Source organism: Mesoplodon mirus (assembly GCF_964341445.2).
Source record: "Mesoplodon mirus genome assembly, chromosome: 7".
Lineage (NCBI taxonomy): Eukaryota > Metazoa > Chordata > Mammalia > Artiodactyla > Ziphiidae > Mesoplodon > Mesoplodon mirus.
The window spans coordinates 9,561,709-9,586,330 of NC_138983.1; the positions used below are offsets into that span (position 1 = coordinate 9,561,709).

The window sequence follows — 24,622 nt, forward strand, 5'->3', positions numbered from 1 at the left end:
AAAGCTCTCTGTTTCGCCTGCTACTCCTCCCAAACACAGAAGCCTTAGATACCATATTTTAAAGAGAACTTCATCGTGTATCCTGATATTCCAGGAACTCAAATCCCTCTACCTTCTTTAAAAAAAAAAAAAATCCCCTTTATGCATCCTTTCCATGAATATGTTCCAATCGGAAGAAGAACTCATGGTTTCCTACCCAACCCGTTCTTTTTTTTTTTTTTTTTTTTTTTTGTGGTACGCGGGCCTCTCACTGCTGTGGCCTCTCCCGCTGCGGAGCACAGGCTCCAGACGCGCAGGCTCAGCGGCAATGACTCACGGGCCCAGCCGCTCCGCGGCATGTGGGATCTTCCCGGACCGGGGCACGAACCCGTGTCCCCTGCATCGGCAGGCAGACTCTCAACCACTGCACCACCAGGGAAGCCCCCCTCTACCTTCTTTTAAAAAAAAAAATCCCCTTTATGCATCCTTTCCATGAATGTGTTCCAATCGGAAGAAGAACTCATGGTTTCCTACCCAACCCGTTCATTTTAATCGTTCCGTGTTGTAAATTCTCTGAGAATGAGGCACTGAGTATTGGCTATAGCGGTCAATGTTGTGAGCCAAGCTGGAGCACCAACTCTGCTCCCCTTAAACGCTGAGGCTCTCAGGAAGTTAATTTCTCAAAACCCTTGTTTCCTTGTCTGTACAAAGGGGACAGTGGTACTTACCTTATAGTCTCATTGTGAGGGTAAAATGAGGACCTACGTCAGAAGTGCTCAGCTCATTGTCAGCCCCATAGCAAGTGCTCAGAAAAGGGTGGTGTAGAAATGTCAGGGCTTTCCCTTTATTGACGCCCAATTCCTTCCAACCCTCTTCTTCTTATTATTATTATTATTTAAAATTTGTTGGCTGCGCCGCGCCAGCATGTGCAATCTTAGTTCCCCAACCAGGGATCAAATCTGCGCTCCCTGCATTGGAAGGTCGGAGTCTTAACCACTGGGCCACCAGGGAAGTCCCCCGACCCTCTTAAAAACACTTAGCACTTTGCTCCTCTAAACGTTCAACACGTGTTTGAAAAAAAAAAAAAAAGTTATCCTCATGATTTCTCCAGAAAGTGGAGATGCAGAAGGAAGGGGTCAGAATCTCAGTGCTTCAGTGAGGGAGAGGGGAGGGAGGTCATTTTCAAGTAGATCAGTCAGCAAGAGGGTATTATTTGTGTAGATCTTCAAAAATGGGTAGGATTTAGTCCCAGAGGGAGGACCAGGAAGATCATTCTAAGTTGGGGGAGGGGGAGGAGGTGGGACCTAGAGCATGTGGGGGTTGAGGAATGGTGAGCCCGCCATTTTGGTTGGCACCTAAGATTTATGTTGGGACTTGTGGAAGATCAAGTTGGCTCCAGATGAGGTCCCACCAAAAAATCTGGACATTTTCTATAGGACCTGGAGTTGTGGAACATTGTTGTTTTTTTTTTTTTTTGCGGTACGAGGGCCTCTCACTGCTGTGGCCTCTCCCGTTGCGGAGCACAGGCTCCGGACGCGCAGGCTCAGCGGCCATGGCTCACGGGCCCAGCCGCTCCGCGGCATGTGGGATCCTCCCGGACCGGGGCACGAACCCGTGTCCCCTGCATCGGCAGGCGGACTCTCAACCACTGCGCCACCAGGGAAGCCCTCGTGGAACATTTTTGAGTAGGGAGGTGTATGAGGAAGCCCGGACGTGCACACCCACATGGGAGGTGAAATCGACTCGGTCAGGAGGCCAGTGAGGAGAGAAACGTGAGGGTCCAGGTGGAGATGAGTTGGGTGCACCTCAGGGTGGTGGTGGTGGGATGGAAGGAAGGTGCAGGTAGATGGGGAAGCGGGTGAAGGACTCCTCAAATCTGGGAGCCACTCTTCTGAGTTCATGAAGCAGGGAGAAAGTCAGTTTGGAGCTGATGATGAAAGGGATTCCTTGGTGGCTAAGACCAGAGGGCGTGCATCTCACCCCGCCCCGGTTCCTCACCTCCCTCGGCCTGCTATTGGCACATTCTCAAGAACACACTGTCCTCTCCTGGCCTCAGACTTGCACAGGACACCCGAAGGACAGACACTGGCTTTCTACAAGCTTCCTTTCCACCCTTGCCACACGGGAACCCACAGAGGGAGGCGTGTCAAGACCCAAACAGATCCCACAGCGGAATCGTTTCCAAATAGACCCCTCCCCAAAGTAAGAGTTTGTTGAGGTGCTCTTCCAAGGGGTGGGGGGACCTTTTTTATTCAGCCTGTGAAAAGTTAACGAAAGGCCTCCCGATTTTATGGAGAGACGCAAACAGTGTTTTGAATAAAAATCCCTTTGTTATTGTTGTTTTACAGAGCTGTAGCCGTGGCCAGGAAGAAATCCGCCCCCTCTGAGGGTTGTTTTTGTGACTGTTCTTGGGAGCATTGTTCTAAAAATGGGAAATTACATATCACTGTGCCAAAGGAAACAAACACCTGCAGTTAAAGGAATACCTTCCACGAGGTGGCTTTTAGAGTCCCAGCCAGCTCTGGACCTGAAGGGCTGCTGCACCAGTTCTTTTGGGTGCGTTTCTTCACTTCTAAGGGAATCGGGTTTGTAACCAGAGTGGGCTTTGGCAACGATGGCGCTCGGGTGATGGTCCTTCGCTTATTCACTCAGTAAACATCTATCAAGCATCTGTGCTGGGTCAGTCTTGGTGGTTTTTACTACTTCCTTCCCTGGCATTGTTAAAATTACTGGGAGCGTTGGCTACAGGCAGCGACTTTCTGACACTATTTTTCAGAGTCAGTATTTGACTTCTGCCCCCCGATGATGAGGAGCCAGAGAGAACATCAACTTCTTCTCTCCTTCCTCTCCTTTCTTTCTTCCCTCCCTCTCTCCCTCCTTCCTCTTCCTTAGTCTACAGAAGTAAACCCGCTATTTTCAACATGTCAGTCAATACACTTCTTTAGGCAAAGGATTTTTCTTTTCTTTTCTTCTTCTTCTTTTTTTTCTTTTTTTGGCCATGCCGCGCAGCAGGCAGGATCTTAAGTTTCCCCACCAGGGATGGAACCCGTACCCCCTGCAGTCTAACCACTGGACAGTGAGGGAATTCCCAGGCAAAGCATTTTTCAAAGTTTCCGGTCACTGGGGTACAGTCTGAAATTCTTGCCTATGGTGTAAGATATCGAAAGATAAATTTTTGGTTATCTGGTTAATATTTAACATTTTCAGCATCAATATAATTGCAACATAATCAGGTCTTGAAATTTATTGATCGTGAAATGAATACATTTCAGATGGATTTGTGGTTTCAAAGAATCCAGTTTCATAAGCTGATCTCACCTTTATGAGAAACAAGAATGAAGAAGGGAGCAATGGGAAACAATGAGCTTCTAACTTTGGGGACTGCATTGACTTTGGTTAGAACTTCCTGCCCATGAAGTGCTTGCCTTCCTCCAATGGGTTGGCCAGAGAGTGACGGAAGATCTTTGGGAGTCAGGGGTATCTCCCTGGGACCACTTGGTTATTGACGTGGTCCCACCGGGAAGTAGATGGAATAAAAAGGCTCTCCAGTCCCGTAATGTACTTAATCTACTGTCTTAGTTTCCAGATAGGTCTTAACTTAGCCACTAGAGGAAGAGCCTAGGAGCTGAGTCTTGAAGGAATCTTAAGGTTGCCAGATTTAGCAGATGATAATACAAGATGTCAGGTTAAATTTGAATTTTTTTTTAGGTTTTTGAAAAAATATATATTTATTTGACTGCACTGGGTCTTAGTTGTGGCATGAGGGATCTTTAGTTGTGGGATGTGGAATCTAGTTCCCTGACCAGGGATCGAACCCAGGACCCCTGCTTGGGAGATCAGAGTTTTAACTGTTGGACCACAGGGAAGTCCCTAAATTTGAATTTTAGATAAATAATGAATTTTTTTTTTTTTTTTTTTTTTTTTTTTTTAGTATAGCCATGTCCCAAACATTGCATAGGGCACGGAGGATGGAGCTTGGGTCTTCAAGTGACTTTGGGAAGGGGAGACATTATAGTCTGTGGAGGTGGGAACAGCATGGGTTTGTTGCCTGTTTAAATATTAATGTGTGTGCCTCATGGTAATGCAGGGAAGTGTCACCCAAGGAAGGAGGTCTGCCCGCCAGGAAGATGGTCTGTTCTGGGCTGGTGGCATCAGGAGATTGACCCTTTGCTCTCCCTTCTCTGGGCTGGCAGGAGACAGATGAGAAGTGGGTCCTGGTTGTCCCTAGATAGCACTGCCCGGGTCTGCCTTGTGGTTCTGTGGCATCAGGACCTGCCTGAGGGACACAATGAGAAGGGCTCCATGTCCCTAAGGCAGCTGCACACTAACTGAGCATCCACACCGAGAGCTTCAGTGAGAAGCACGTTGGTGGATTAATCAATCAGAGGCTAGTGGACCAGCTGGCGTATCCTCCCCTGTGGACGAGCGTCAGGAAGGTCAGGAAGTGAGCACAGACTTAGAACCAGTAAGCGTTCTTCCATTGCTTTTTCTCCCTGCTCAGGACCTCTGTGCCTCCCTCGCACTGCTGTCCATCCCCTCCTGTTTGGCACAGGTTATCAGGTTAGATTTCCATGTCCTACACGACACCCAGATTCTGGTCCTGCCCCCCAGATGACTCCCTCATCACCTTGCTGGAGTGTAGGGTGTGGCTGCATTCTTTTCTCCTAGTTAGGGACAATCTCTTGGTTCATCCCCATAGATAGCTCACCCCATATACCATCTGTGAATTTACCAGCCTAACCTGGAGGGCAATCTTTTTTTTTTTTTAACATCTTTGTTGGAGTATAATTGCTTTACAATGGTGTGTTAGTTTCTGCTTTATAACAAAGTGAATCAGTTATACATATACATATATCCCCATATCCCCTCTCTCTTACGTCTCCCTCCCACTCTCCCCATTCCACCTCTCTAAGTGGTCACAAAGCACCGAGCTGATCTCCCTGTGCTATGTGGCTGCTTCCCACTAGCTGTCTATTTTACATTTGGTAGGGTATGTATGTCCATGCCACTCTCTCACTTCATCCCAGCTTACCCTTCACCCTCCCTGTGTCCTCAAGTCCATTCTTGATGTCTGCGTCTTTATTCCTGTCCTGCTTCTAGGTTCTTCAGACCTTTTTTTTTAATATATTCCATATATATGTGTTAGCATATGGTATTGGTTTTTCTCTTTCTGACTTACTTCACTCTGTATGACAGTCTCTAGGTCCATCCACCTCATTACAAATAACTCAATTTTGTTTCTTTTTATGGCCGAGTAATATTCCATTGTATATACGTGCCATATCTTCTTTATCCATTCATCTGTCGATGGTCACTTAGGTTACTTCCATGTCCTGGCTATTGTAAGTAGAGCTGCAATGAACACTGTGGTACATGACTCTTTTTGAATTATGGTTTTCTCAGGGTATATGCCCAGTAGTGGGATTGCTGGATTGTATGGTAGTTCTATTATTAGTTTTTTAAGGAACCACCATACTGTTCTCCATAGTGGCTGTATCAATTTACATTCCCACCAACAGTGCAAGAGTGTTCCCTTTTCTCCACACCCTCTCCAGCACTTATTGTTTGTAGATTTTTTTATAATGGCCATTCTGACTGGTGTGAGATGATACCTCATTGTAGTTTTGATTTGCATTTCCTGGAGGGCAATCTTATTTCCAAACCTTGTCCACTGCTGTACCCCCAGCGTAGGTGGGGGAAGCAGCAGGATTTGAGTCCAGAGCACCGGGGAGGACCAGGCTCTCAGGAGGGCCTCCTGGACCAGGCGAAGAATCTGGAATTTATCCTGTAGGAGCCTGTTAGCAAAGGGAAATGAAGGTTGCAGATGGAATTAAGGTTGCTAATCAGCTGATGCTGAGATGAAGAGATCATCTTGGATTACTGGAGTGGGCCCAGTGCAGTCACAAGTGTCCTTCCGCATGGGAGAAGGAGGCAGAAGAGGAGGCTGCACTGCTGACTTTGAAGGTGAGAGAAGGGGCCACGAGCCAATGAATGAAGGTTGCCTCTAGAAACTGAAAAAACAAGAAAACAGACTCTCCCTTAGAACCTCCAGAAGGAACACAGGCTGCCAACACTTTGATTTTTAGTTCAGTGAAATCATTTTGAATTTCTGAGCTCCAGATCTGTAAGATAATAAATGTGAATTTTTTTAAAAAGCCATTAAGTTTGTGGTGATTTGTTATAGGAGACATAGGAAACTAGGTTAGAGAACTATTTGCAATACTCCAGGCCACAGATGGTAAAGACCTGCTACTGGAATCAGAGTAAGGAGAAGGGGACACATTCAAGGTAAATTGAGAAGAGACGGACTCAGAGACCAATGGACGCATAGGGTCAGAGGTCAAGAGATCCTTCCTCTGGCCCCAGTGCCCTGAGGCCTGGCCCTCATCTTATCTCTCCCAAGGAGTCCCTGACCAGCATCTCCATCCTGTCCCAGAGCTGAAGGACTATCTACATGTGTCACCAGGGCCATAAGAGGGAATTTTAAAGGACTCTCTGTAGCTACATGTCTTGCAGTCACACAGGATGCTTGGGTGCTGCAGGCACATAACTTTAGATATTTTAGGAGTTATCTAGGCTACTGTCATAGGCTAGGAATCCATTCACTTGATGGGGGACAAATCTGAGTTCCAAACGCCTGGTTTATCCATTCTGATGCGACCGTGCATGCTAAGCTGAATCTATTTTCAGATTTATTTATATTTGCATGTATTATAGCGTTATAATTTTAGTTTGCTCACAGAAATCCGTTGGGTGGCTAACTCCTAATGATTCATGCTCACATGGTTTCCACGTGCCCGCTGGTGTGTTCCATAAGTGCCTGGGAGGAACGTTCCCTAATTACACGTTGCAGAAGGCATTGTTTATGTGGCCCCTTCCTCATCAATCAAGGTTTTTTTTATCATTTGTCTGAAGCCATTCTGAACAGCAATCACCCTACGGTGAATTACTACCCACAAATCCCCTGGCATTCGCAAACAGCACGCTGGCATTAGCCATAAACTAGACATCATTTTATCCATATCATCTTCATAAAGTTGGTAAGGGCTGGTTTCACTTCCTCTTCCTGCCTTGTGAATCATTTATAGATTTTTCTGCCTGGCTAACATTAATCCTCTCACATGTTGAGGGTGTAAAACTGCAGCTTTCCTACTGATCCATCAATTTAGGCATTGACATAGCAAGGGCAAGTCTTTGGATTTTGCAATGTGGTGGCAATGTTTGGTAATGACCACTCCTCTTTAGCTTTTTTTTTTTTTTAACATCTTTATTGGAGTATAATTGCTTTACAATGTTGTGTTAGTTTCTGCTGTATAACAAAGTGAATCAGCTATATGCATACATATATCTTTAGCTTTCTTCAAGAGTAAACGTTCCGGGCTTCCCTGGTGGCACAGTGGTTAAGAATCTGCCTGCCAATGCAGGGGACACGGGTTCGAGCCCTGGTCCCGGAAGATCCCACATGCCACGGAGCAACTAAGCCCGTGTGCCACAACTACTGAGCCTGCACTCTACAGCCCTCGAGCCACAACTACTGAGCCTGCGTTCCCCAACTACTGAAGCCCGCGTGCCTAGAGCCCGTGCTCTGCAACAAGAGAGGCCACTTCAATGAGAAGCCCGTGCACCGCAACGAAGAGTAGCCCCTGCTCGCCGCAACTAGAGAAAGCCTACGTACAGCAACGGAGACCCAGTGCAGCCAAAAATAAACAAAGAAAAATAAATACATTTATTTTTTTAAAAAAGAGTAAATGTCCCTTTGGTGGCAAAGTAATATACTTTTCAAAGATCAATTTCACCCAGATTCACGGTTTCATTGACAACGTGATCAAGAAAAAATGTGGGGCTTCCCTGGTGGCGCAGTGGTTGAGAGTTCGCCTGCCGATGCAGGGGACACAGGTTCGTGCCCCGGTCCGGGAAGATCCCACGTGCCGCGGAGCGGCTGGGCCTATGAGCCATGGCCGCTGAGCCTGCGCGTCCAGAGCCTGTGCTCCGCAACGGGAGAGGCCACGACAGTGAGAGGCCCGCGTACCACAAAAAAAAAAAAGAAAAAATGTGATCTTTCCCCTGGGCTCCTCAGAGGTATGAATGCTAAAAAATGCTAAAAGTAATATAGTGCTAAAAATACATTTCTTGTTTTTAATCTTTTTTTTTGGCTTTATTGAGATGCATTTTACATTTTTTTCTTTACACACTTTGTGCATAATACTTCTCAAATGCAGGAAGCTTATATTCATACATTGGCTTCCTTGTGTTTTAGAGTTTGGCAGATTCACAGTGAAAAAGGCTGATTATATAATTATATATTTATATGATCCAGGGCTGGACACGCTTTTTCTCCTCCTCCTCCTTCTTCAAATGTACAAATCATTCTTAGCTTGAGGTCTGTTCAAAAATAAGCCATGGCTTTAGTGTGGCCTGCCAGGCGTAGTTTGCAGACTCGCGCTATATAACGTAGTCCAGGAAAAAAAAAAAAAAAGACAAAAAAGAACCCAGTGACATACCTTCATTTCTCTCATCTCCTTTTGCTTTCTGGCAACATGCGTCACACAGATACGTGCTCTTTCCGTGGCTGTGATCAGTTCATCTTGCCTCCTGCTCTTTTCAAACTACATGTACATTTCTGTGTGTTGACAGCTCACATTCTTTGGATCTCCTACCTCTGCAGCTCCCTTGAGGTGGAGACTCCCTTTTATCCGCAGATACCTGTTGTATTTGCCCTAGGTAAATATTTCCCCAGTTGTGACTAGGTAATTAAAATTCTCAACCTTTTATGACCCTGGATCTTTATCTGTTTGAACAACACTCATCTAGGTGGATGGCTCAGAGGAGCCCCGGGGATTCCGCAGTGAGGAAGTGGGGGAGGAGGGGGAGGCAGGAGGTGCCCCACCCTCTACCAAGAATCTTCGGGAATTGCCAATCCCCCTGACCTGCTCTGGAATTTTTACAGTCACAGGCCCTCTTTTGTGGCACACAATGAGGGAGGGGTGCAATGGCTTTACAAACGGTTTGTGTGTGTGTGTCTGCACAAGCATGCACACACGTGTGTGTTTGGGGCAGGGTGGGTGGACATTTCTCATCGGTATCCCTTCAGTTATTAGCTCAGGAAATTCCTGCGTCTGGGATCCTACTCTCTGTAGGGCAGGGGTTGGGGCCTGGGCTCTGGAATCCGGGTTGTGTGAGGAATAAATAAGAAATTGCAAAAAATGCCTGCCAGCGAGTAAGCGATCAATAAAAGAAATTGTTAGGTTACTTGAGACTTTTAAAATGGGGTGGATGGAGGTCAAAGGTCAGCTCCACCAGCGCCCCGTGGTCCTCTGTACCTCTGGGGCCATCGCTGTAGATTCCGTTGGACTCGCCCTTGGAATTGTTTGGGAATGGAATTATTACTAATTCCAAAAGTGCTGACACACCACTGGCAGGGTTCAGCGGGCAGCAACTTTGTGTGACTGCCCTTGCTCTTCCTCAGAATTCTGATGAAAAACCCCCTGAAAAATCAAATTAAAGCAATCAAAGATGATAAAAGATCCCTAGAGAGGAACTGTGTTTCATCATCTGTCCCGCGGAGTGAGCCGGGCTGGGTGGAGCCGCAGGGCTCAGAAGCTCCAGGGCCGGACCAGCGCGTCCGCTCCTGGACACCTTGGTCGACACTGCCCCCCAGTGGTCTCGGCGGCACCGGCCGCTGAGGGCGGGGGAGGCGCGTCCCCGTGGGACCACGTTGCTTCTTGGAAAAATCCGGACGGAAGAGGTTTCTCTCTCTCTTCAGACCTCTCCTTGCGTGCTCTCTGCTTATGCCCTCTCCATTCCCTGAAGTAGGAAGGGGCTTGGTGGCTTGGTTCTTAAAAAAACTAAAGGCCAGAGGGGTGGACTGCAGAGATGGAGTGAGCAGTGGGAAGGAGGGTGGGAGATGAGAGCCAGTGATGAGCCCGTTCTGCATTTGGAGGTTATGAGAAGAGTGCTGGGAAGCTTTGAAGGGCTTTACTTGGTTGGGGTGGGGGAAGTGGCCCAGGAAGGGGGTTTTCATTTGATAAAAACTACTTTGGCCTCAGTGTGGAGTGTGGACTGCAGGGGCGCTAGAGTGTGAGCTGGGAGCCAGTTAGGAGGCTTCCCTCCCCCGGGTTGTGCGGCAGAGGAATGGGTAGTGTGGCCCAGGGTGGCTCTGTGGACATGGAGACAGGTCCCAGAGGTGCTTTGGAGGTAACCTGCTTGGCTGGACGTGACAGTGCTGGAGAGGGAAGGGCCGGGGATGCCCCTTGGACTTCAGGCGAGAGCAACTGGGCGGCTAGGGATAGAATTTACAGAGATTGGAAAGAGATGGATGGGGTGGGGTGGGGGGCAATCAGACTTCTGTTGGACAAGAGGAGTTTGAGATGTTGGGTAGATGGTAGGATATAAGGGGAAGAGGTCTGGGCTGTTTTGGTGGCAGGTGATAGAAACCTGGAGGTAAAGTTCTTTCTTTCCTTTTTTAGTTTTATTTTCGCTGCACCACACAGCTTGCAGGATCTCAGTTCCCCAACAGGGGTTGAACCTGGGCCCTGTCAGTGAAAGCCCAGAATCCTAACCACTAGGCCACAAGGGAACTCCCTTTAGAAGGTTCTGAATTTTCTCCTGGGGCCCAAGGGCAGGGCTCAGTGGGGCCTCAAGAAGGGCAGGGGTTGGGCTTCCCTGGTGGTGCAGTGGTTGAGAGTCCGCCTGCCGATGCAGGGGACACGGGTTCATGCCCCGGTCCGGGAGGATCCCACATGCCGCGGAGCGGCTGGGCCCGTGAGCCATGGCCGCTGAGCCTGCGCGTCCGGAGCCTGTGCTCCGCAACGGGAGAGGCTGCAACAGTGAGAGGCCCGCGTACCGCAAAAAAACAACAACAACAAAAAAAGAAGAGCAGGGGCTCAGGAAGAAGCCCAGGCAGCCTCCCCTCTTCCCTCTTGCTTCACCCTCTGCCTGCAATGCTCTGTCCGCCTCCCCCCACCTCGTTGAATTCCGCCCATCCCTGCTCAGACCCTGAGCAGCGGGACTCCCGGGCTGGCCTGTCCATGCTGCTCTTGGTCACATCACTCCCTGTATTTCTTTTAGGCTTTTATCAGAGTTCTCTCTATCTGTCTATTTGTTTCCTTGTTGATTTGCAGGGCGCTGACCATCTTCCCTGCTAGATTGCCAGCTCCTTGAGAGGAGAGGCCACTGTTTTCTTCACTCTGCTCTACTTGGGCCTCAGTGTGGTTCTGGCTCTGAGCAAGGGCTTCATGCATATTTGTTGGGTTATGAAATCTGCTCCCGGGTTCCTCAGAACGCCCAGCACCACTATGAACACATGGAAAGTGCTGGTAAACACCCAGGGATTGATTTCACGCCTGAAGACTCCTTCGCCACAAGACAAAAAGGGGGTGGCATGAAAGTTGGCTGGGAGGGGACTCAGGGAACGGCGGGAGACGGGGGCAGGTCAGAGAGGGGCTTCAGGGTCGAACAAGAGCACCATCGCCAGTGGATGGCAGTCATTAGGTGCTGACCAGCCTGGTCCCGACCCACCCACCCCCCAGACTCCTCTTCTGGGCAGAGACTGACGTGAATGGACAGTTTGACACGTAGGCCTCTGCAATTTCAGCCTGGAAATAGGATGTCCTAACAATGATGACTGATAAAGGATCTAGAAAATGCATGAGTAGAGGGTTTTTGCTTTAAAAAATAGTTTGACAAATAATTTCGTGTAGCAAATTTGAAGTGAGCGAAACAGCCTGCCTTCTCTGGGGATGCCCCTTAGAGGCTATTGCTCCTTGAAATTAGCCCCAAGGACACTGGATTCCTAATCAAGGAATCGAGTCTGTTCCTCCCTCCAGCCTTTGTTTCCTAAGTTTCTTAGGAATCTGATCCTTCTGTAGGTGGAGGGCGTCAGTCGTGTGCTGGGTGTGATTTGCAGGACTGTCACAGGGCCACTCAGCCCCTCATAGCACCCTACTGCTCTGTCAAAATGCTTGAAAAGTCCACCATTTATCTTTTTTTTTTTTTTTTTCCTGAGGTATGCAGGCCTCTCACTGTTGTGGCCTCTCCCGTTGTGGAGCACAGGCTCCGGACGCGCAGGCTCAGCGGCCATGGCTCACAGGCCCAACTGCTCCACGGCATGTGGGATCTTCCCGGACTGGGGCACGAACCCGTGTCCCTGCATCGGCAGGTGGACTCTCAACCACTGCGCCACCAGGGAAGCCCCACCATTTATCTTTGGGAGACAGAACTCTCTGGAAAGCTCCATCTTTGTCTGCAGGCATGTCTGGGTAGCATAATCACCTGAAATATTTCTTTTTCCACCCAAGAGTGGGATCCCAAAGGGTCTGGAAGAAACAGAACACTTACTTCCATTATTAAATGGGTGTTAGAGAGGTCAGCCTGAGGTCAGCTGCCACCCTGTCTAACCTCTCCCCGCCTTCCCCCGTAGGTCAAGTTTGAGCAAGGCCCTGGGAACGATTCCAGGCCAGCTCTCTGCCCATGGAAGGGAGTATGTGCTAGAAGCTGGTCTGGCCACCTGTGGACCGGAAGTGAGACAGGGCCTGGGCCCCTTGGGGATGTGTTTCCATGGCCACTGCTTTTTTTTTGCTCTAAACGTACCCCAGGAGCAGCACACCTTCTCACTCTAGCAGGTGAATAAAAAAGAGATGGGGACACAGAGATGTGATGCTTGTACTTTATTGCAGGGAGCCAGACAGCGCTGGTGGGGATGGAGTGAAGGAAACATCCGGGGAGTGGCAGGGGCCTCGGCAGGTGGAGATCTTCAGCTTCTAAATCCTAAGCACACTGTGGGCTTTTGATTATTTTGTCCTAAAGCAAACAAACAAAAAACCCAATACAATAGTGAATGAACGTCAAAGTCAGACCCAGAAACTTCAATGTCACCTAAGAGGTTCGGTGTTTCTGGGAGGAGCTAAGCTTAGACTATTTCTCAGAAGCTTCTTTATTTTTATTTTCTTATTTTATTTATTAATTTTTTAAACTTTTTGGCCGCACGGCATGCAGGATCTTAATTCCCTGACCAGGGAGCGAACCCACACCCCCTGCAGTGAAAACGCCTTAACCACTTAACCACTTAACCACTGGGCCGCCAGGGAAGTCCCTCAGAAGCTTCTTTAGAAAAGGTAAGATGGGGCTTCCCTGGTGGCACAGTGGTTGAGAATCTGCCTGCTAATGCAGGGGACACGGGTTCGAGCCCTAGTCTGAGAAGATCCCACATGCCGCAGAGCAACTAGGCCTGTGAGCCGCAACTACTGAGCCTGCACGTCTGGAGCCTGTGCTCCACAACAAGAGAGGCTGTGATAGTGAGAGGCCCGCGCACTGCGATGAAGAGTGGCCCCCGCTTGCCACAACTAGAGAAAGCCCTCGCACAGAAACGAAGACACAACACAGCAAAAAAAAAAAAAAAAAAAGTAAGATGGCTGTGTCTGCTCCCTGGGGACATTTGCACTATGACTCTCCTCTCTGGATTAGAAAAGGGTTCCCAAAGGGAGTTGACACTGCACCTGAGGGATATGGGAAATCCTCCATTGGGCAGTGGGAGAGGAGGGAGCCATGTACCGTGAGCTTTATCATGCTGTCCTTTGGTCTTCTGGGGGAGATGTCCACCAGCATCTTCAACTGGGCCCCTGCATCTTTCATGGCTTCCTCAGGGCTGAAGGGTTCAAGGGCAGCCTCATAGCTGGAAAGCGTGCCCATGAAGAGGTTTTCAACGACATGTAGAAAGTTCAGGCAGACCTCGTAGATGCTGGAGCACAGAAAAGAGAGAGCACGTGTATCCAGGCCCTTGTCTACACTGGCCAGCTTCCTGCCTGGGCCTGGCCCAGATGCACATAGCTGGGCCTGTCAGCAAGAAATAGCAGCCCTTTCATCGACGGCCTTGAATGTGAGACCTGGTGGCACTCCAAGCAGTTGGCTCTTTGACGCCGCGTGGATGCCTTCTGGGTTGCGGCCAGCTTTTCCTGGCTTGCCTGAGCCTCCCTTGTACTTCCTGGGTTGCGGTGGGCAAGGTGCTACCCGCTCTTTCTGATAGAGTTCTAGGCAGGCACTGAGCATAGAAGCTGCTGATCTGATTTGTTTGGTGTGCGTGCGGGGGCTGGGAAGAGGCCGTCGAGGGTTTTGGCTCCCACATGCCTCTTACCGATGGTTAGTGATGGTCTGAGCCACACGTGACAAAGTCAGGCTCTGGCAGGAAGAGGCACTTGTACCAGCCAAGCATGAGCCCCCGAGCCTGGCCCAGAAGAGGAATCCACTGTGGGCTCCAGGCCTTGTGGGCTCATCCACACACAGACACACCTCTGCGTCTATTCCTGGCCCTGCCATGTTCCCTTCACCAGAGTTCTCCCTACCCCGCCTCCGGTTGTGCTCCTTTTTAGGTCCCTGCCCCCAGGAATGTGGGAAGAGTCACCATCCCCTACTCCCTGCTTGCCCATCTTCCTACTGAGTCTCAAATCCCCGTCCTTGAATTTGCTGCCCGGTGGCAAACTCCCCTGCCTGGGCTCCAGGGCCCCACTCAAAGTGGCAACTCCAAGTCAGACCCTCTCCAGAACTTAGATCCCTGCTTTGCAACTTACTATGCCATCAGCCAAGTTACTTTATCTTTCTTTAGCTCAGTTTTCTCATCTGTAAAATGGGGATAATGTCCACACTTCATAGGGTTGCGGTGAACGGGGTTCAGCACGGTGATGGGCACATTGTAAGCGCTAAATAAATGTTAGACCTTATTATTGGTATTATCATATGTGCACACACAGGAACATACCAACGCATCCCAGCCCCACCTCCTAACATATTTCAGTCCTGTCTTGCTGAGACACCCCGCTCTGTACCTGGCATTGAGATCTTCTAATTAACATATGTTTCAGTCCAAATGATGTTATTTCCCCTTTAAAATAGACATCTCTGCACCACAGTTGTTCCCACTGCCTCTTGGTCTTGGTTTTCTAACTAACTCCCCCGCCTCGCCAAGGTCATAAAACGTACCTCCATGGTTGTCAGGAAACTTTGAAAGTGAACTAACGGGAATTTGTTTAAAATTTTTGGTTGTAGAAGGAGTAGAAGAGGCTGACACAGAGTAAAAAACAGTTCAGTAACCCAGCTCCCAAGAGACCAGGGGGTTTCTGGGGGGGGTGTGATTCACCCCCCACCCCATTCCTTTCCTCTTAGTGACAGCTGCAACTCTTCAGAGACTCCTAACCCTTTTCTTGCAGAGGACAGAAAATGTTTAGAAATCTCCATTCTGAGTTGGCAGTTTCCCAAAGGGAAGAGCCCTTTCTAGAATATTCCTCTCTGTGTAGAATGGGAGACCTTGCCTTGGGTTGGGTTTCTTTGGAACCCATGAGGCTCCTTCCAGACCCTTTGGCTGCCAGAGTGGTGTGTTGACCCCAAATCCGGAGGCAGCATCCAGGTCTCTTGGCATCTCAGGGTCTGTCCAGGCCTGGGCTTTGAGAAGCTTGTTTGTTACTCTTATTCCGCTGGTCATTGCATCTAGGTGGGATATTCTCCATCCCTCCCTCTAGTCTGTTCCATTCCCTGCACTTCTGAGGTTGTTGGATATGGAAGATGGGGTCCTTTTCAGGTTTCCCCACAGCCTCGGGGCTCTCCCCAAGTTCCCAAGATGAGCTTGCTCGCTAGACCCAGCTTCCTGGCTGGGAGTCAGCTTTCCCAGCCTCTCCCGGCAGCTAAACAGAGGGCACGGACAGCCGTCCCCTCTCTCGAGAAGAACTGGGAGAGTTCTTGAGCTCGGCTTGGGGCGGAGGGCTCTGGACACTCACCAGGGCTGCAGAAGAGAGTCAGGGAGACCAGGGTGAGGGCAAGGGCGAGCTTCATGGTGGGAGGGAGGCTGGTGAGGGAGGCTCTGTCCCTGTCTCTGGATCTGGTGGTCTTGTGGGAGATGTGCCCATCCGGGTATCTTCTTATATGCTCCTGGAGCGGGTAGGGCAGGGCGAGGGCTCCACTTATGGGACCACACTGTTTACATGGGCATCAGCTCAGTGGAAAAAGTAAACATTCTCCTTTCTCAACCCGGTTTCTGTCCCCATGGAAACTGAGCTCACACAATAGGACACTTGGGACGGGGGAAGCCAGGGTCCAGTGTGGAGGAAGCAAGGGTTCCCAAGTCAGAGGGTCTGGAGAGCTGGCCGCCTGTGCCACTCTCTTTGAACCTGAGCACCAGGCAGTCCAGATCGACAGATAGAAGCAATTGTAGAGCCCACCTGGACCCATCACCCTGGGAGAAACTGAGGCTTAAGGCCCCATAGCAGTGGCAGCAACAGGACTAGGACTCGGGACTCCTGATACTTCAATGGGCTCCTCTCCAAGGAAATGGCTGGACCTTAAGCTTCCAGGGTCCCACGGTCCAGAGCATCTCATGGTCAGACTTGGGGGGGAACCTGGACTGAAGCATGTTGACAGGTGAAGGAGTTCTCCAGAAGGCCCCTGAAACCCAAGCCCCAGGTCAGGCTGGAGGACGCACTGCACCAGCTGGGTCTGGAGTCCTGCCCTCCTGAAGGCAAATCTAAGGGCACTTTGGGCCTTATTGCACTTGACCTCTTAATGGCCTTGGCCCGTTTCCTTCTTGAACTGTTCTCCTACCTGCACTCCCACGACTCAGTCCTTTCCTGTTTTCCTCCCTGACCGACCTTCTTGTTCTTTAGACGTTGATTCTTCACTGACCGAGCTTACATACTGGTGGTTCCAGGCTGTGGCCGTGGCCCCTTCTGGCCTCCTGACGCTATGTCAGAGGCTGCCTGCTTCTCTCTCCAGTATTCGTGCCTTAGAACACAGGCCTGCCCGGGTCAAAGTCACCTCGTAAACGGCCTCTGCCTCCTAGCTCGTCCTCCTTGGCCATCCTGGGAAAGGCCACAAGAATGATCTTTCTAAAGCCTGCTGATCACATCCTCCTCCTTCTTTTTTTTTTTTTTTTTTTGTGGTACACGGGCCTCTCACTGCTGTGGCCTCTCCCGTTGCGGAGCACAGGCTCCGGACGCACAGGCGCAGCGGCCATGGCTCACGGGCCCAGCCACTCCACGGCATGTGGGATCTTCCCGGACTGGGGCTCAAACCCGTGTCCCCTGCATCAGCAGGCGGACTCTCACCCACTGCACCACCAGGGAAGCCCTCCTCCTCTTTTTTTTTTTTTTTTTTTTTTTGCGGTATGTGGGCCTCTCACTGTTGTGGCCTCTCCCACTGTGGAGCACAGGCTCCGGACACGCAGGCTCAACGGCCATGGCTCATGGGCCAAGCCGCTCCGCGGCATGTGGGATCTTCCCAGACCGGGGCACGAACCTGTGTCCCCTGCATCGGCAGGCGGACTCTCAACCACTGCGCCACCAGGGAAGCCCCTCCTCCTCTTTTTTGAAACCCTTTTAAAGCCTCTTTGGGCGGATGGGATAAAATTCAAGTGTGATTTATTACAAGGCCCTTGTCCACTGGCCTTTGCTACCACTTGAGCCTTATTCCTCTGCTCCCCTGCTTGGGAATTTAACCCTATCTTAGTATTTGCCGATTTGGGAAAATGCCTCGTTTTTCTTCATGCCTTTTTACCTTTGTACAAGCTGTGCCTCGTGCCTGGAACACACATCTGCCTTGTCTCCTCCAAATCCTATCTGTACTTCAAGATTCAATCAAATGTTCATTCATTCATTCATTCATTCATTCAATAAGTGCTGACCACCTGCTAGGAGTTTCAGGCACTGTGCTAGGAGTTAGGCGTTGGCTTAGACATGGAGCAGCCCTGCTCTGGAGCCCCTTCAAGATGAAATTGCCGCTGGGCTTCGAGGAGTGAGGTCAGCAGAGAGCAGCCAGTGACCAGTCCTGGGGGTCTGCCCAGTCCCGGGGGGTCTGCCGCAGCTGCAGGGAGCTCCTTGCTCAAGGTCACACCCTCCCCGGGGCGCTCGTACCTGGTGACCAAGCAAGAAGGGTGCTTCTGCGCCGTGCGGGGCAGCTCTAGCAGGTGGTCCTTTTACTCCAGTGCGCTGTGCCTGGCTGGCCAAGTCTTTGTCGGGCCTGCGTGGCCTGCAGGCCGGTTTTCCCCTCTGCCCAGCCCAGATTCCGCCCATTTCCCTTCACAGTGTTTTGTTTTTTGTTTTTTGTTTTTGCGGTACGCAGGCCTCCCACTGTTGTGGCCTCCCCCGTTGCGGAGCACAGGCTCCGGACGCGCAGGCTCAGCGGCCATGGCTCACGGGCCCAGCCGCTCCGCGGCATGTGGGATCCTCCCAGACCGGGGCACGAACCCATGTCCTCTGCATTGGCAGGCGGACTCTCAACCACTGCGCCACCAGGGAAGCCCTTCTTCACAGTTATTGATCCCTAGGAATAATCTTGTACCCCAGACTCCGACTCAGCATCTGCTGTCAGGGCAGCATCGACCCACAACAGGGAGGCAGGAATGAACCAGGCGGGCCCAGGTCCCTGCTGCCGTGGAACTTCACTCTGGTGGGGAGACAGCAAGCAGACGGTGAGACAAATGAAACACTCGCAGGTGTGCTAAGCGCTAGGGGAGAACGAAGCGGGGACCCTATGGTGGAAAAGGAGAGAGAGACTACTTAGTGGGGGGATGGGGTGGTCCTCTCTGAGCAGGTGACTCGGTGCCAAGATCTACAGGGGAGGGGCCTGGGCAGAGGGGGGTGCCCAGCACTGAGGCCCTCAGGTGGGAAGGACCTGGGCTTGTCCGGAGCACTGAGGGGCATTGTGCCTGGAGTGGGGAGTGGGGGCCAGATCCCGAAGGGCCTCCAGTTAACTTCTTTATGCTCTGGAAGGGGTTTCCTTGTTCACTGCTTTAAAAAAAAATTGTGTTAAAATGCACATAACATAAAATTTACTTTCTGAGCCGTTCTTAAGTGTCCTGCTCAGTGGTATGAAATACTTTCACACTGATGGGCACCCATCACCACCATCCACCCCCATAACTCTTTTCATCTTGTAAAACTGGAACTCTATACCCGCTAAACACCAACTCCCCACCCTGCTTCCTTCAGCCCCTGGCAACCACTGTTCTACTGTCCATCTCCATGATTTTTTTTTTTTTTTTTTTGCGGTACACAGGCCTCTCACCGCTGTGGCCTCTCCCGTTGCGGAGCACAGTCTCCAGACGTGCAGGCTCAGCGGCCATGGCTCACGGGCCCAGCCGCTCTGCGGCATGTGGGATCTTCCCGGACCGGGGCACAAACCCGTGTCCCCTGCATCGGCAGACGGACTCTCAACCACTGCGCCACCAGGGAAGCCCCATCTCCATGATTTTGACAAGTCTAAGTACCTTATAAAAGTGGAATCATGCCATAATTGTCTTTTTGTGACTGGCTTATTTCACTCAGCGTAATGTCCTCAAGGTTCACCCATGTAGCATGTTGCAGAATTCTTTCCTCTTTGAGGCAGAATAAGATTCCATTTTATGTCTAGATCACATTTTTCTTATCCATTCATCTGTCGATAGACACTAGGGTTGTGTCTGCATTTTAGCTATCGTGAATAATGCTGCTGTGAACAGGGGTGTACAGTCTGGAAGGTGTTGATAGGGGGTGATGGGGTCTGATTTCCCTTTTGATGAGATGTCTCTGACTACTGCTCTGAGGGGAAAGGATGGGGTGGGGTGGGAGTGACTGAGCGGCTCAGCAGAAGGGATAGTGGGTTTGGACCAGCTGACGGCAGTAGGGTGAGGATGTGAGAGACCCAGGGACAGGCTTGACGTTGGATAGAATAAGACCGGTTGGGGAGGGAAGCATCAGGCTGGGGCAGCCAGGGGCCTGGGGTGCTATTTCCTGACCTAGAAAAGACTTGGGAGGAATAGGAGGGGGGTGGGATCCGAGCGAAGCATTCTTCAACCTGCGGTGCCTGTCAGCTGTTGCTCTCGCTGTCAGCCTCTACGTCCCTCTGTTTTGTGCTTTAACTTTGCAATTCTTTACTTGTTCTAACCTCTTACATAATGTTTGCTAAACAGGAATCCGTGTGGCATTAGTCAATGAATGTGAGAGTTGGAGGCTCAGAGCTGCCTTAACACGGTTAAAAGCACAGGTTCTGAAGTTGCCATCGTGTGGACTCATGGAGTATATTACTGTGTAGCTGAAAGATCAGGAGAGGAAGGTCTTCTGAACTGATCATGAAACGATCTCTGAGGCAGGCTGCAAAGGGGGAAAACAAACAAACAAACAAACAGACAAACAGGGGACTTCCCTGGTGGCTCAGTGGTTAAGAATCCGCCTGCCAGTGCAGGGGATACAAGTTGAAGTCCTGGTCCGAGAAGATCGCAGCTACGCCCGTGTGCCACAACTACTGAGCCCACGTGCCACAGCTACTGACGCCCGTGCACCTAGAGCCCGTGCTCCACAACAAGAGAAATCACCGCAATGAGAAGCCCTCGCACCGCAACAAAGAGTAGCCCTCCCTCGCCGCAAATAGAGAAAGCCTGCGCACAGCAACGAAGACCCAACACAGCCAAAAATAAAATAAACAAATAAATAAATTTATAAAAAAGCAGACAAAAACAAAGTGGAACGGAGTAAAAAACAGAATATAAGAGCAAAATAATCCACATATGTAATTGCTTGTCTATGCAGAAGACATCTCTGGAAGTGGATGGTGCTGGCTGTTTCCACAAGGTGCGTGGAGGGGACCCAGAGGAGACCTCACTGTAAGCACTTTGGTGCTCTTTGAATCAGGAATTATATAAAAATATTATCAATAAAAAAGGAAGAATAGGTCTGACACTTGCCACAACATGGTTGAACCTTGAGGACACAGAGCTAAGTGAGATAAGCCAGTTACAGAAAGACACATGCTGTGTGAGTCCACTTATATGAGGTACTGAGGGTAGTCAGATTCATAGAGAGAGAGAGAAGAATGCTGGGTGCCAGGGGCTGGGGGGAAGGGGACAGACAGCTATTTTTGTTTAATGGGGACAGAGCCTCAGTTTGGGATGATAAAAAGTCCTGGAGGTGGACGGTGGTGATGATTGCACAACGATGTGAATGTGCTTGATTCTACTGAACTATATACACTTACAAATGGTTGAGATAGTAAATTTCATGTTGTATGTGTTTTGCCATAATTAAAAAATAATAATAATAAAAAAAAGGGAGAGAACAGCTCAGAGAATGAGCCTGTCTGAGTTGAATCCCAGGCGCATCGCTTACCAGTTGTACTATCTTGGGCAAAGTACTTCACTCCTCTCTGCCTCGATTTCCTTGTCTGTATTATGAGCATAATAATATTATCTATTGCATCTGGCCATGAGGATTAAATCTGGGTGATGCACGTTAAGGAGTGCCTGACATGGAGAAAGGGCTCAGTGAATGTTGGCGAGTATCCTACTGGCGTGTCTCCACTTTGAAGGCAAAAGAGAAGTCCTTTCAATTTTGAGTTTCCTGGGCTTCCCTGGTGGCACAGTGGTTAGGAATCCACCTGCCAATGAAGGGGACATGGGTTCGAGCCCTTGTCCGGGAAGATCCCACATGACGCGGAGCAGCAAAGCCCGTGCGCCACAACTACTGAGCCTGCGCTCTAGAGCCCACGAGCCACAGCTACTGAGCCTGTACACAACAACTACTGAAGCCCGCGCGCCTAGCTCTGCAACAAGAGAAGCCACCGCAATGAGAAGCCCGCACACTGCAATGAAGAGTAGTCGCTGCTCGCCATAGCTAGAGAAAGCCCGGGTGCAGCAACGAAGACCCAATGCAGCCAAGAATAAATAAAATAAAATAAAATAAAGAAAGAAAGAAAAGAAAAAAAAAGAAAATGCATGGTATTAAAAAAATTTTTTTTTGAGTTTCCTTGTTCAAATGCACACACGTGACTCTGGGGGATGCAGAGGATCTTGGGTAAACTGTGCTGCTTTCACGCTGGGCCTGGGCCCCCAGGATGAGGGTTTCCTTTGTTCCTACTACACTGCTGTGTCCGTGACATACACCTGTGGGCTTAGCTGACTCCCACGTTCCTGACCTGACCCCAGGGCAGGGCTTGATAGGCAAGGTTACATGAACAAAGAGTAGTTCTGAGGTCCCCCGGTAGGTAAGAGGCTTAGTCCCCTCTTATCCTCATCCTTGAGCCACAGAACTAGGTTGTCTCCATGAAGCCTCCCCCAAACTGGCTGTCAGACAGGGATGGCCTTCTGGGCACATGGCCTGTCTCCTTAGTGACACCACCCAGGGGCTGTGCAGAGAAGGGCCCTATGAGTGTCATCAAGACAGTTCATCAGGTCAAAAACCTTCAGCCTTCATGAAAAACCTTGGTCTAATCCCTCCAGAGCGGTCTGTGTGCTGTTCTCCAGGGCTGTGTCGTGCGGAATCGTGAATGTACTGTTCTGGCTCCTGTTCCTCTCTCTGGATACTCCATTCCTGGTTCCAAGTGTCGCAAGACGGGCTCTTCCATCCTGGCCCTTGGTGGGATGGTGGGGAGGGGCATTTCTCTCCCCCGCCCTGGAGTCTACAGAGCAGCTGCTTCTCTGCCTTGTCCTGTGGGCAGTTAGGCAAAAAGGGTCAGTCAAGGCTCAGAGCCCAGAGCTTCTTAGACCCTAACAACTGCTCCTCAAACCGTAAACACCCCCGCACTGCGAATTCCAGGCCAGAACCTGCAGCTCACCGTAGCCCATGGTGAGAGCTGGGAGCCACCGATTCTGGCCACATGTGGGCAGTCACCTGGTCACTGTGCAAAGACAAACTGTCTGCAGGAAGACAAGACTCTTGGTTATTAGCACCATGGGTGTGGCAGTGAGTTGGCACAGTTCCTGCTGGGTCCCCCTAGTAAAAGCTGTACCCTGTGTTGCCTGGGCCTGGCTCTGGATCTTCAGGGAGAGGGCCTGGCCGCAGCTAGGGAAGTGGCCAAGGAGCCTGCCCTGGGTGCAACCTTCCCTGGGCTCCAGCTCGGAGGGTGAGAGCACCTTGTGCTTGGCTCCAGTGTCCGCTGGGGCCCAAGGGTGGGAGGGACCCAGGGGATCTGGAAACCCTGCTTGGGGATCTGGATTTTAAGGTATGCCGATCCCTCTCCCCTGCATGCGGCATGTGTGTGTGTGTGTGCACACACGTGGCTGCCAGGTTGGTGAGCTCTGTTCAATGCCCCTTGGGGAGCCTGCCCAGGTCCCCACTTAGAGGTCCGGTAGGGATGGTGGTGGGAAAGCCTGGGCCAGAAGCAGCCCATGGAAGGTATTGACTGAGACCTGTTGTTCGCCCCTGGGCTTGGTGCTTGGTGTAGACTCTGAGCCAGAAGCTGGGGTGCAGCCTGGGCTGGCATCTGGCCTATTGCAAGTCCCAGCCTGGCCCAGAAAACAGGTTGGAGGCTGTGGGAGGGCCATGCTGATCCTATCTATCTGGCTGGGCCAGCAGACTGTGGCTGGTCAGGCCATAGGCTCATGGGGTCAGCTCATGGGGCAAGCTGTAAGTGTTTAGCCTCCTCCCTCCACCCTGGGCTTCTGGCTCCATGCCCGTTCAGGAAACAGCCCCTGAGCAGAGCAGAATTTCCCTTGTGGGTTTGCTGCATTCTTTTCTGCCTCAGTGGCTCCTGGGGATGGCCCCTGCTTTGACCCAGTCCTACCAGGAGGGGTCTGGCAACTTCTGGACATTTCAGCCAGAATGAACGAAACTCCACTGGCCATGATGCCTAGGGCCTGTGAGCTTTCAGAAGACCTAAAAAATTGTCATGTATCTGTTGGATTCCAAGTATAAAAAGAAAATCAAAATTGTAATTAATGAATATTTATCTAGGTAACATTATTTCCACTAGCTTACTGAGACTATCTTCAGCTGTGATATAGTTATATGTGGATGCAGTAATGTTTAAGTTGTATGAACCCAATGCATAACCTATTCTTAGGATCAGAATTATTAAATTTATACAAGCCTCTTTCAAAAGTTTATGGCCAAAATTATATTTATTGTGGGAAGCATATATATTTGAATGTGTTTGATATGATATGGGGCAGAAACATCAAAACTAATAGAGCCTCCCAATATCTGCAGCTGTGGCCATAGCAGAACACAGCCACCATCCAAACAGGCAGGGAGGGACCAGAGAGAAGAAATACCCCAGCTTCTCTCTTGTCCTGTCCTCTGATCTATAGCCAGAGCCTTCCATTGGCCTAACTAACTGGCATCAGCCAGCAAGGAAGCCCCGGTTTTGTGGCCCTTAGAGGTCAGCCTCCAGGGACATGGAGTAGATCATAGAAAGGTGGAGAATGAATGGGGGGAGGGAGTGAGTGTCAAATATAAGAAAACCAGCCTTGGGACTTCTCTGGGGGACCAGTGGTTAAGAATCCATGCTTCCAACGTGGGGGGCTTAGGTTCGATCACTGGTCAGGTAACTAAGATCCTGCATGCCACGCGGCATGGCAAAAAAAAAAAAAAAAAAAAAAAAAAAGAAAAAAAGAAAAACCAGCCCATAATAGTATCATTCTACATACGCAGCTCTGGATCTCTCTTTTCCCACTTAGTATATGTCTTGGATATCTTTCAAAACCTTGGCACTTACAGATTTTGATTTTTTTCATGCTGCAGAATATGCATTTGCAGGATGTAATAGAATTTAAGTTACCAGTACCTTTTTGATGGACACTTGTATTGTTTCCAGTTTTCCTGCCATTATAAAGCACTCGGCAACTACATACCTCTTTCTGCCCAACGCCTGGATTTCAATGGGCTTCTCTCTGCACCGGTACTGACTTTCTCTGTGG

General features: G+C 50.1%; 1 protein-coding gene across 4 annotated transcripts in view; it reads left to right on the forward strand.

Annotated features, from left to right (window-relative positions):
* AHNAK (AHNAK nucleoprotein) overlaps positions 1–19,244 on the forward strand; it is a 103,874-nt gene extending 84,630 nt beyond the window's left edge. For 2 of the 4 annotated variants that reach the window (XM_082629047.1, XM_082629049.1), the window contains one exon: positions 2,328–2,650. In XM_082629047.1, the coding sequence (XP_082485173.1) occupies positions 2,328–2,335 (8 nt within the window). In that variant the 3' untranslated portion in view covers positions 2,336–2,650. Of the gene's footprint in view, positions 1–2,327; positions 2,651–7,333; positions 7,399–19,011 lie in introns of those variants that run through there. The other 2 variants (XM_082629045.1, XM_082629048.1) reach the window with 2 other exon arrangements.
* Positions 19,245–24,622: the final 5,378 nt, after the last annotated feature.